Here is a 12967-nt window from a genome sequence, read left to right as displayed (position 1 = left end):
CCCCCCCCCCCCCCCCCCCCCCCCCCCCCCCCCCCCCCCCCCCCGCCTCAGGCCAAATACATTTTAATCTAGAGCTCAAAGATAGTAAAAAGTCAGCAGTTGCTAGCTTGGAGAGAGTTGAGGGAGAGAGACAGAGACAGAGACATGCTCCGCGCAAGTTTTCAAAGATGGCCCCACCGAGAAGGAACAGCCACCCCGGCCTCAGCCAAACCAAGGTTTGCAGGAAGGGGGTTTGGAGTTCTCCTTTATACACCTGAGGGACGGGGACACACCTGGCCACCCTCTTTGAACTGTGGCTCCTGCTTAGGGACTTGAAGAAGCATCTGAAGTTTTTGAAGGGCAGGGTCCCTGGTGGATACCCCCACCCCCCAAATCTCCCAGCCGCACCCCCCCACCCCCAAACCTGGAGTGGAGAATCTGGAGGCGATCAGGTCCTACCTTTGAGGTTCGATGTCCCTACGGTGGAGACAGCTGGAGACGAGGACTGAGCAAAGCAGTTAAAGGCTGCCTGTTCGCTTGAGGACTCATCTGAGGTCCCATTCTCCTTCTTCTGTCTGTCATCGAACACCCTCATAGACTGCAGGGTGAGCTGTTTTCTGTGCCAGAAGCCCACACCCAGCGTCACAGAGCGGAACAGACATTTCCCCTCTTTGTCCGCCTCACCCTCTCCAAAGAGGCACACTGGGCACACCTCACCCTGCCCACCACCCACGGTTTCTCTGAAACCTGCTTGCCCCGAGGCAGCCAGAGACCGGAGCATTGTTCTGGAGCCTGTAAGGAGGCCTGAGTGTGGCACGGAGGGGAGGAGGTTGTTTGAGGAAGAAGGCTTCAGCTCCACTCAAGATCAGCAGTTCATTAGGGCAAGAGCACGGGCCAGACAGCTGAACGGCCGGCCTTATAGAAGGAGGGTGAACTGGGTGCCCCAGCTGGTGAACACACACAGCCTCCAAACATCCCACTGGTTGCTAAGACCGCGGTTGCCAACTTGCTTATTTCATGGTGCACTTTAATTGTGTTACCGACATACCCATCGTAACCGGAGGGGGAAAATAAAAATCTATGTGGATGTTGGAAATTATTTTTTAACGCTTACCACCCCCCCACCCCCACCCCGCAAGGGGAGAGGTTAAAAATCTGGGCTGATCTTCTGGATTTTGGAAATTCTTTGAAAGCGGGTGGGGGAGGGGAGAGCCGCTTCCACATACTATCCAGCTGTCTGCTTAATGCAAAATGATATGTATACCCATGAAGGAGAGCATCCTAGATTTCTCAAGGGGCCTCAGTTCTGTCGGACCGTATTTGCAAGACAAGATTGCAAAAATTCCAAAGCATTTTGTGAATGGTTTAGTCCTTTCCTGGGACCTGTCTGGGATGAACTTCATTAGGAATGAATAGGCGACTGTATATGATCTGTTATCCCTGACACTTTTCTTCCAGAGACCGTATGGTGTGGGCCTAGTTCATGTCCTTGCAAGCAGGTAGCAGAGAGGCGGTCAATTCTTTTCCACCACCCCCCCCCCAACACACACACACACCTTCTTAATATAAGTGCCTGCATCCCGCTTCTAACAGTTGAGACTTGGGTCCAAGGAAAATAATTCTCCAAATTACCTGAGAAAATACTGGTTAAGGGTCTCCACTCACCTTTTTTCTCTCCTGCCATTTCCAGTGTCCCGGAAACCTTTTGCAAAAGGGTTGTTGTCTATTTTTAACTGAGTTATCTAGAGGAGGAGACACAAGCAAGAAAGAGACATTGGCTTCATTTTCTAGAATGTTTCGGGGGGAGTTCCCGCCCCCCCAACTCAGTCTACTAGAAATTGGACCGCCAAAAGAAGTCATTCGTATATGCCAGGTTAAAGAGAAAGGGAGAGGAATAACGGTTGTAAGGGTGGAGGGGACCCGGAGAAAAATCAAGGATCTACACCATGGCTTACACCTCCCATAGGAAGCCACAGCAGGGATTCCAGACTGAAATTATACCGTCTGGGAAATGCCTCATTCTGTTCTGCAGGCAGCCTTGAGAGCTTGGGTTTAGAAATGGAAAGACTGTCAAAGTTGTCAAAAGAGACAACCTGTAGATCTTAAAATTATGCTTTCATTTTGTTTTTTTTCATACAGTGCAATTAATCATAAAATACAGCGTAAATCCTGCCCCCAAACACACACACACACACACACACACACACACACACACAGAGCATACACTCCAAACTTTTCTGTGAATCTAATAAAATGATTTATGGGGTTTCGCTGCTCTTGTGCCAGAGTGGGTTTGATTTTTTTTTTTTTTTTGCTGGGTTGGGGTCGGTGCGGGGGAGGAGGGTTGAGGAATTACAATATTGACAATTACAGATGTCAAAGGACTGAATGACCACTGGAAACATTTGTTTTCATTTATATGCTCTGTCACCCCCCCTTAGGTTGGAGAAGGCCTGTGGCCTCTTTGTCCCATCAAAAATGCAATGTTTTATTATTACTTTAACAACTCAGATTCACAGGATTCTGGGTCTAGAGGGAGCGTGCATTTGCACGCTGGGGCAAAATGCCATAGTATGTAATCTTTCAAATCCCTTCCCTTAGAGGAAAAAAAAAAAGAGATCTAGAAAGTCAGAGCACCCACCCATGGGGACAACGTATTCAAATGCAAAAGGAAACAGGGCTCAGAAGAGCAGGGGTCCTCTGCTGCTCGCACCCCCAGAACAGCCTGCTGACAGTCAAGCTGGGAGCTGGGGAATCAGCAAGCTTCACTTTCTCCGGGTCTCTCGGTGCACATGCCCATGACCTTCAGGCCAGCATAACTTGACATACCAGGTGCTGCCTGCTGGTCCATTTGGGGGTACTTCTAATCTGGGCTTCAGGCCCAAGAGAGAAAAAAAAAAAAAAACCCTCAAATGAAGGGATGACTTTGGTCATCTCATCTCAAAAGCCTCAGACAACTCGATTAGCATGACCCTGTGATCAGAGGAGGTTTTTCCAACCACACACACACACACACACACACACACACACATACACACACACACACCATAAAAAACACAGCAGCATAAAAGGTAATAAAAACCAGACCAGCTACTCAGGGTTTCTGGCTAGGGGAGAAAATCTGTTCTCCAATGGGATTCTCCTCCCAGGATATCCCAAATGGCTTTTGCCTTAACTTTTTAGCTGGTGCCTTTAGAACCTGGAACCTGGTTTTTGATGCTTCTTCCAGAAGGAGAGGAAGCTGAGCCTCAAAACAAACAAGAAAAAGCCAGGAGTGGGGAAGCCGGTGGCAACACGGTTACAGGAGCTGCTCACTAGCAAAGTTAGTTTGGCATGTTTTCACTCCGCGTTGGAGTCCTAGCTGGTCAAGTTTTTGTTTTGTTTTGTGCGTTCCCTGCCTCTTGGACGCGCTCAGAGCCCCTTCCCCCCAAAAGCTCCCCTGAAGCTCAAATCACAGAAGAAAACTGAGCCTCTCCCGTCCCAATTCTTTTGTAAATCCCTCAGTGTCTTCCCCAGGCAGCTTAAAGGTGAGGGGGGAAATGTCGCCGTGGAAAAAAAAAAAGCGCCTTTTGGTTACCTTGTCATTCTGGTATGCTGTCACGGCGATGAACTCAGTCTCGGGGAACAAATATGTCCGAAATGTACTATAAGGAAGTTTCAAGATGTCATTGGCCCTCACAATGTGGAACCGTGGCTGATATTTGTGCATGGAGTTCAATATGGTCTGCGGGGGGGGGGGGGGGGGGGCAGGGGAGAGGGGAGACACAGCAAAAAAAAAAAAGGGTTAGTGAGACAAACGGGGCCTTAGGACCCCTGCCAGGCTGACATCTACCCCACCGAAGGGTACCAAGCTCGTCTGGAGCCCACCTCCTCTCCTCGGAGCACCTCTTTGGGCACACTCCGATCCACACATTCTTCTGGAGAATCCAAACTGCTCCTCGGTTTCCAAAGGGTCCCCCCCACCCTCACCATCTAAGGTCCGTTCGTACCTTGAACCCTAGCCTACCTGAGTACCAAAACTATAATTCCCCTGCCACGTTGCGTGATCACTTGGGAAGGCCAAAGTCTTAAAAGATAGAGAAAAACATGCATTTTAATTTACAAAATGATTCAGTCCTTTAAGCGCCCACTAATTGACGAGCCCAATCCACTTAAAGCCCTGCAAGGTTGAACTCTAGAGAGGAATATTTATGCCTTAATCAAATCAAAGGCTTCAAATGCAATTCCTGCCCGCTGAAGATATTTCCGCGTCATTCACATCTTCCTGGGCCTAATCTTTCTGCTGATTCCTCGCTTATCACTCGGTTTATTTTATTGAAATGTTGGGGAGGGGGAGGGGCAGTGGGCAAAAGGTGTTTGGCTTGACTTTTACAAGCAATTCCGGTCTCCTCAAAGTTTCTAAGGACTCTCCCACCGACTCCATGCATACACCTCCAACATGCACATCATTTTTATCCTGGAGAGCTCCGTCTCATTTCTAGCAAACCTGACTTTCACCTAAGCCCGAGTTTCTTTTTTTCGCAGGAGAAAAAAAAAAAAAATCTTTCCAAAAATGTACTCACACGCTTTTAACCAACGTAGCCAGGGCTCTGAACCTTAACCCCCCGCCCAAGAAATAATAAGGCTCGTTTCCAAACAGAAGTATGATAGCTCAAAACAAATTCCTGGCATACACATAACTTTAAAATTGATTTTGTAGCTTCACAATTGGTTTTTAACTTCACAGTCAGGCGTTTACCAAGACCTGGAATTGCCACAGAACGCGAGTGGTGAGTGTTCTCGCCCTCGTTTCTTTTAGAGCGCCAGGCCTTCCATTATCCAAAGAGAAACACCCGGAATCCTCTCTCTGGCTCTGTTTCCGATCGAACAACTTTTGCTACACTTAGCAACAGAGGGCAAGGGAGAAGTCTGAGCAGAAACCTGTGATTTTACAAGGACAGGGGAAGCGCTGCCTTGGCTAAGGTGAAGAAAGAGAAAATTTTACTGAGCGGTGAAACTTACAAATCCGTGTTTGTCCGAAATGTTGTTGGTGAGTTTCAGTTTGTGGAAAGTGACAACTTTGGACATCCACTGTTCCCCGGTAGCCGGGCTGTCTGGGTGAATGTACATTCTCTTTGGCATTTCAGGGTCAGCCTTACCAGCCACCATCCACCGAGAATTATGGAATTTATATCGACAGTCATCAGCAGCTATAATGTCCATCAATAGAATATATTTGGCTTTTTTATCCAGCCCAGAACATCTTACTTTAAATGGAGGAAACATTCGCCTACAACAGCAAGGGAAGAGAAAAAGAAATGGCTCAGACTCTTGGGTTTGAGTCCCTGTTTACCCTAAAATATTTCAATCAAATTCAAAACTTTCTGCCGTGATTGACTGAGGAGTTTCTGTTTCAGAGGAAGGCCACTGAGGGCAATATTATATCCTTCCACGACAGAAGTGTTACGTACCCTCAATTTCTCTACGGCGAAATGTCTCAAGGTTCAAAACAAGTGAATTATGGCACTCCCTTTCTCTACAGCGTCTAATAATCTCTCCAGAATTTTTTCCTCTTGTAGGACTTCACAGATGGCCCTCTTTACAGAGAAATTCTGGCCTTTCCCCCCTGTCCCCGGAGTGTCTACTTCTAAACAGCTAGGGGTAGGATTTTACTTAAAGTGGGGTCAGTCAAGGCTAGAATTCGCCACTGCTGAGAAAAAGTTAAATTTATCAAGGAAATAAACGTCCAGCTTCCCTGCTAGGGAGCAGCGAACCCGCCTCTGGGGGAAATGAAACCGGCCTTCAGTGAGTTCTCAAAACGAATTCTGTAGTTTGGGGTGGACTTCTGGGCCTGATAACCAATCTGCCTGGCATGCTGCTAACCACATTTCTCCCCTGGCTCGGGCCCGTCCCGAAAGGCAAGGCTGTACCACCAACAGCTTCTTATTCCCCAGAAGCGGTGGCAACCCACGGTCCTGACTCGAAAGGAAGCACTTCGCTGTGAAACCGAGGTAATGTCTTCTGGGTTTAGAGAATTTTTATGCCCAGCTTTGGCCTCATTTTGCTAGGAAAGATACCGAAAGCTGGAGACATCCCTCAAGAGAGGGAGTTTATTTTTATTATTCCAACACTATGCCTTGATGGACTTCAATGCCATAAAAAAAAAAAATCATTGATTTTAAGGGACAGGCAGGTTTCGGTCAGGCAAGGACCTTTTCGTTATATAAAATATGGTCAGTAATATAGAAAAAAGCAGCATGTGTCTCTCCAGGGGCCTTGGATCTGCAAACATCATCTTAATTATCCAAAATTGCCTAAACTCTCCCTCGGATTACGGACACGTGAAGCAGTGTAGACAAACAAACCCAAATGCCCTTCCATTTCTCTGTGACCCTGCCGGAGGCCAGCGCAGGCCCCCCTGCAGACCCAGAGGCTAGGCTGGAGAGCAGAAAGGGCAAATGGAGAGCCAGCTTTGGGGTCTCCCACTACCACACAAAAGAAAAGGGCAGTGAAGTTTTTCTCGCTGGGAACAAAATGAAACAAACAAAACCCAGAACATCAACAAAGACATAAGGATGTTCCAGAAAGGTTTGAACAGCGAACTTCCTGCCATGGGGTGGTTTTCTTTCTTCCTGCAGGAGATGTCTGAGTCCCTTGGAAAAATCCTATCTAGCCTGTAGGGAATCCAGGGTGCCGACCGAGGTGGGAGGAACTAGGGCTGCAAAGGGCCAGGTAAGCCGAAATTTCCCACCCATGGGGCAGGGGCCGGGGAATGTCTGTACCTGGTTCCAGGGGAACCAAGTTTTGCCTAAGCCCGAGTAACTGGCAAACCGGGTATTCTGGGAACAGAGAGAGATAAAAGCAAGGTGGGGGGGAGAAGAAAACACCTCCATTAGCTTGGGGGAGGGGGCCCTGCTGCGTGCTTACCTTCCCGACTTGGTAATGACCATCTCGGTGCCCCGCTTGTGGAACTGATCCCAAAGTTCTTTGGCCTCGAGGTGCACCTTGGGGTCATCCTCCACCTCTTCTTCGGGCTCCATGGTCTTCAGAGGCCTCAGATGCGCCTGGGGCCCCAGGGACGAGAAAGGGATGCCGGTCTCGGCCGCCCCCACCAATTGATCCATGATCGGCTTGGCCAGGGCGCCCGGCAGCGAGAGCGCCGCCGCGCCGTTGGGAGGCAGCGTCAGCGCGGGGAAGAAGGGCGGCTGGTGACCCAGCACCGCGCTCATGGCGAAGTCCGGCGCCCGGTGAGGTAGGAACGGATGGTAGGCCATGCTTGTCCCAGGAATGACCGGATCTCTCATGGAGAGGCTCATCCACTCCGGGCGGGGCGCTGGGCTCCAGCCGGGGACAAGTCCGCAGCTGCTGTTTGGTTTTGTTTTGGTTTTTAACAGCAGCACATAGTTTGAGAAAGAAAAAAAAGAAAGAAAGAAAAAAAAAGGGGGGGGGGAATCACAACTAAAGCACCCTAGGGAAGGGGGGGAAGTGTCTTTTGGGGAAGGGGGAGTGCCTCTTTTAAAGAGGGCAAGGCGAGAAATCAGGAGACATAGTCGCTGGGGTGACTGTCCTTGTGCCTTGCGTTTTTTAAAAAGCCGCTCCTGGAAGTCGGTTTCACAGGCGAGAGCAGCGAGCAGGGTCTCACTGGCGCCCGAGCCCCGCCGCTTAGCCGAATCGACACTTCAGCCCCCGGTCCCAGGAATCGCTCCCCGGCCCCCGGTTCTTTGTTGCGATTGCGGACGACTCAGCTCCGAGAGACTTTTTACCTTCTCTTCTCCTTCTTCCCCGCCCCCCTGTCTCTCTTCCTCTCCCTCTCTCTCGCTGGAGGCGTCTGCTGTAGCGCTAGACCCGGCTCCGCCAGCGAGCGAGAGAGCGGAAAAGTCCCTCGCCTTTAAAAAAAAAAAAATAATAATCTCTGATTCAAGCTCTCTTCTACCAGCGCTATCAAAACTTGAACTGCAAACTGGCTTCCGTCCGCCCTCCTCCTCCTTCCTCTGCTCCGAGCCTCCGGAGGGTGTCCTGGGTTGCAATCCGAGTCCCGCGGCGCTCCTCTCCCGCGCCTGTCTTCCTTGTCCTAAAACGTGAGCGAAATCGCTTCCTAAATCTGCGTCCAGACGCGCAGGGCAGGGAGGATTGAGTGGGGGGAATGAACAGGGGAGAGGGGGAGAGAGAGAGGGAGAGAGAGGGAGAGACAGGAGACGGGGAGAGAGGGACGGAGCGGGAGAGGGAGCGCGAGGAAAGGGAGGGAGCGAGAGCGAGCGAGCGAGAGCTCCGCGCCACCCTCCTCCGCCTCTAGAATTCCCCGGGCGTCTGCACGGCGGCTCTAGAAGGTCGGGCTGTGCTGTGGGCTGCGGGGAGCCGGAGGCCTCTTGATTGGCTCTTTGACGCTTTCGGACCAATTGTGTTGCTGCATAGGCGTGGTTTTCACAGGTCGAGTGCTGGGGGATAGAGCCGAGTTATAAAAAGAAGGTGTCGGAAACTGTAACGTCGCAGCGCCGCATCGGTACTACTGCCTGTCCTGTGAATATGTCAACATGATCAGAGGGAGGGCGGGGAGCCACTGGGGAGCGCGCACAGAGTCGCCTCTAGGTGGCTTATCGAGAGATCGCTGCAGCCCCTGAGCTCGCTCGCTCGCGCTGGCTCAGCCCACGTCTGAAATGCCTCAGTCATCCAGCCCCGGATCGAGGGAGGAGGCAGGGCCCGGGGAGGAAGGGGGAGGAGGAGGGAACGAGCGAGCCGGGCCAGGAAGGCGGAGAGCGCGCCGGGCGCCGGGCAGGGGCGCTCGCCTCTCGCGCGCTCGGCTCGCCTCTCCTCGCCGGCCGCCGCGGCCGTTTCCCTCTGCGGCTCGCCCTCTCGCCGCGGCCCCGGGAGGGCCAGGCGGACGGCCGAGCCCCCGGCGAGCTGCCGTTCGGCCGCCGGCCGCAACAAAAGGCGGCAGCGGCGGAGAGGCGAGCGCCGACTCCGGGCTTGCGCGCTCCCCGGCCCCACGTGGAGCCCAGCTCCGCCCGGCCGCCGCTGAAGGGCTCCCGAGCTCGGGTGGCTCTCGGCGCCGGGCTCCCGGCTCCTGGGCTCGCGGGCTCCCGGGCACACGCGTGCGGGGGCTCCCTCTCCCCCGGGCCCCACCCGAGGCCGTGGGCGGGGATCCAAGCGCCCCGCCGCTCCCGCGCGCGGACACGCGCGGGCACCCCGGGACCGAGCCACCCGCGCGAAAACACGTACACGCAAACACGTACACAGCCTGCGCCTCCGGCCCCGGTTGCGCTCACCCCGGGAGGCGGACTCGGGGATTTTTTTGAAATGCATTTGCCAGCCCTTTTAAGATCTCGTCTTCTATCCGAATCCGGGCTCCCCGAGTTCCACCTGAATGTGTGCGTGAGGGTAGAGGAGAGAATGGAGATCGGGACGGAAGGAGCGCGGCGAGGGACTAGGTTCTGGGCCTGCCCCGGCGGAACCTCTGCCCTCACCTCGGCGGCCCTGGGAGAGCTGGTAGGGGGAGGCGCGCCCTCCTTGTATCTTCTCGGGGCATTGCACTTATCTCTCCAGTGCCTCAGTCCTTTCTCCACCCGGGGACTTATCTCACCAGAAGTCGGGGGTGAATTTGTAAAACAAACCGTGATACGCCCCCACCCCAGAGGCGAGGTGACTGGTTCCAGTTCAGGTAGGGTGTGGGGGTGGGGGTGGGGGGGCTCAGCGGGGGTGAAGGGGAGGGAGGCGTCGGAATTGGTATGTTACCACAGGTTCCCTGTCTGGATCAGAGGCTTCCCCAAACCCACATTTCTCGCTTCTGGGGTGCCCGGGCAGGGAGTTGGGCCGTCCCTGCCTGGATGGATGGAAATCTTGGGTAGAATGTTCTTTTACCCTTTCTGGGTGGAGAGCTTCCTTGAGTGTAAAGGAGCGGAGAAAGGTTTGATTTCAAGGCCTAGGGGGCTAAGAAACCCAAGGCTTGGGATGTGTGTGTCTGTGTGTAGGCAGCCAGCGCGGTCCTCTCTTAGTCCGCCCTGTACATCCCCACGCCCCCAGCTCCCAGACTCCGAAATGGGAGCAAGTGGAGGGTGAAATGCACTTCTATTGTGGGCCAACGGCCTCGAGATAGGGGCGGAACTTTAGAGGCGACAAGCTTCTCCAGCCTCGCATTTTTGACGCACATGGTTAAGAGCGCTTGGCGCCAGCGCTGAGAATTCCCTGAAGTCACCAGAGAGAATGGAGTGGTTCTTCGAACTCCGTCTGGCTCGCCATCTCACCCCCTTCTTTCCCTTTCGGCCTGTCTTTCTCTGGTGTCTCTGTGCCGGTGGTGGAGAAGAGAGAAAGAGGGAGAGAGAAGAGAGAGGCGGCAGGGCCCTGGGGTGTCAGACGCCCCCTCCCCGCGTCCCTCGCGGCCGGATCCTGGAGGGTGCGAGAGGCCGGGCCTACCCCTCCTTACGCCTTCCACCGAGGTCACTGCAGGGTTTCACGAGTCTCTGGAGGCCCAAGCCCACCCCCTCCCCCACATCGCTCGCCTCCTGAGCCCGGGGCAGCTCGGCGGCGCTTTCAGGAGCGGCCCCAAATCCCCGCGATCTGGTTTTGCCTGCACTCGCCAGCCAATCTCTGCCCGGCCGCTCCGCGTAGAAAGTAGTTCTGCAGCCACAATGCGACTGACACCCCCTCCCCCCCACTCCTCACTGTCTCGGTGCCCTCAAGCGACCAGATGCACGGGAGAGAGATGTTTCACTAGGTCCTCCGCTTTCTTGGCCTCCCTTCTGTTTTGGACTTGGGAAGGGAGCTTGCTAATTTCACTCGTAAATATCTCGACTTGCCTCTGGCCCCAGTGTGGACCGAGCGGGATTTCTGGCCCTCACATGGCCCCCTCCCTCCAATGCCTGTATTTTGCCCGTAGTTCTGACTTAACCCTGGGGTCACCCCTGTTACCGCTCCATAACCCGTCCCCCATTCTTGCTCACAAGGGGTGGAGGGGGGGGGGAAGAGAGGAAAGTTTGCGGGGTTCTGGATCGAAAATGTCGACATCTTGCTAATGGTCTGCAAACTTCCGCCAATTATGACTGACCTCCCAGACTCGGCCCCGGGAGGCTCGTATTCTGCTGGGAGGCCGCGGTAACTCGGGATCAAAAGCGGGAAGGTGCGAACTCCTCTGTCTCTGCTGGGCCGTCGCGCCCCCCTCCCGGTGGGTGATAAACCCACTCTGGCGCCGGCCGTGCGCTGGGTGATTAATTTGCGAACAAACAAAAGCGGCCTGGTGGCCACCGCATTCGGGTTAAACATTGGCCAGCGCGTTCCGAAGATTTGTGCCAGGCCTGGCAGCGGGGGGAACCCACAAGGCTAGCGCGCCCCGGGACCCACGGCTTTAGGCTCCAGACGCGGGGTCTACACGGCCTTCTCTCTCTCTCTCTCTCTGCAGACCCCCACGATAGTCTCTCTCTCTCTCTCTCTCTCTCTCTCTCTCTCTCTCTCTCTGTCTCTCCCCCCGCCTCACACTCAACAAAAGACATACGGGAAACATTGAAGGAGCCTGGCCTTCGGTAGAGTCTGGAAAGCGGTGTTTTAAATGTCGGAGAAGGGGGGGGGGGGCTTGCAAAGTTCGGAGAGGACCCACGGAACTTCTGGTCACCCCCAGATAGTCCTGCACCTTTTTGCAAAAAAAGAGTTTTCACTTAATTGCAGGCCTGATTTTTTTTTTTAATTTTAAAAACAAAACCCACCTCTGTCTATCTGTAATGCCTGCAGCGTTTAAGGAGAAGCTGTGTGTGTGTGTGTGTGTGTGTGTGTGTGTAGATGGTAAAGCGGGGAAGGGGCAGAGGAGCCTCAGAACAAATTTCGTGTAGGCGCACACAAATGCGAAACCAAAGCACCTATCCTCATAGTCCGGGCCACCGATGCGGCAGAGAAGTTAGCCTTCCCAAAGAATCGCCCCGGGAAGCCTCTGGTTGATCCTACTTTTTCCCTATGGCACTGCCTGCCTCCAACTATAAAAGGGACAAACCGACCCTTTTGTGACCGAATGGTGTTTATCTGAAGTTTACAAAAAAGGGGGGAGGGAGGGGGAAAGGTTGGTGGGTAGGCGGGGTGGTTTACTTTGGCAAGTTTGCTGTAAATACTCTCTTCAGCATGTGTGAGGTCTGGCGAGGGACTATTACACGCTTATTCCCTCTTAAACTTTCACACCCCCCCCTTTGCCGCCCAGCTTTTTTCAGTCTGAGGTGTCGGTAAATTGGAAACTCTGTTGACATAAAGACATCCGTGTTTCTCTAGGGGTCTGAGGCCTAATTAAGAAGTTTCCTACAGTGGTCAGGTCAACGCAGAAACTTTTACTGGGGAGGGGTTCTCTGATCGCCTGGCAGCGTAGAGATGGCTCCCTGTTTCTGCCCAGTGGCGCGCCCCCCCCCCCCCCCCCCGCACCTAGGATCTGGCCTTTTTGTTTTTGTTTTTGCTTTTGAAATTGACAAGCTTTGAAACCCACTGTATGTGGCTATAGGGCTCCCACCCTCTTTGGCGACCCCATTCTGCTAACTGGGGACTTGATTTTCCTGCCAGAGATCCCAGAGAATCAGCTGTCTCCGGAGTGCCTAGCTTAGTGTTTGTGAGTCCTGCAAAATGCTGCCAGCAACCTCCTCCCCACCTCAGCACTCCTGTGCTGCCCCAAACCCTGACTCTGCCATATACAGCTCTGAACCCACTAGAGGACCTCAGCACAGACCACGGAAGCTAGATGTTCCTCCTGGAGCTTGATGGTCGCTTCACCCACCCACCCCCTCCCCAAAGCTTGCTTTAAGAGCTCAGTTCCTCCCTGGCTAGGAGTCGGGAATCAGCCTCCCTATCTTTCCTCCCTCTGGGGGCAGGCACAAGCCTCTAGGTTGGACCAGACAGGACACCCATCTTTTGTTTCTTTTTTGTTTTTGTTTGTTGGCCGCTTGGTTGGTTGGTTGAGGTCCCGGTCTCTGTTCATCCTTCAGGACTGTGACTGTAGACCTGTATAATCTTTTTGGCTCTGTTTCTTTGAACTTTTCTCTCCTCTCCCTTG

The 12967-nt window shown here is 53.5% G+C and overlaps 1 protein-coding gene across 2 annotated transcripts in view; it reads right to left on the bottom strand.

The window, feature by feature from the left end:
- The window catches only part of TBX3 (T-box transcription factor 3), a 14179-nt gene extending 5608 nt beyond the window's left edge, over window positions 1-8571 (bottom strand). The window contains exons 1-6 of one of the 2 annotated variants that reach the window (XM_049619292.1): window positions 6886-8571; window positions 4981-5248; window positions 3986-4045; window positions 3557-3703; window positions 1645-1721; window positions 439-596 (exon numbers count right to left, since the gene is read on the bottom strand). In XM_049619292.1, the coding sequence (XP_049475249.1) occupies window positions 439-596; window positions 1645-1721; window positions 3557-3703; window positions 3986-4045; window positions 4981-5248; window positions 6886-7274 (1099 nt within the window). In that variant the 5' untranslated portion in view covers window positions 7275-8571. The remainder of the gene's footprint in view (window positions 1-438; window positions 597-1644; window positions 1722-3556; window positions 3704-3985; window positions 4046-4980; window positions 5249-6885) is intronic. The other variant, XM_049619293.1, reaches the window with a different exon arrangement.
- Between the last annotated feature and the right edge of the window lie 4396 nt (window positions 8572-12967).

The sequence above is a fragment of the Panthera uncia genome (genome assembly GCF_023721935.1).
Source record: "Panthera uncia isolate 11264 chromosome D3 unlocalized genomic scaffold, Puncia_PCG_1.0 HiC_scaffold_8, whole genome shotgun sequence".
NCBI lineage: Eukaryota > Metazoa > Chordata > Mammalia > Carnivora > Felidae > Panthera > Panthera uncia.
The sequence above is the reverse complement of the archived record's forward strand: the minus strand, read 5'-3'. Positions and strand labels throughout refer to the sequence as shown.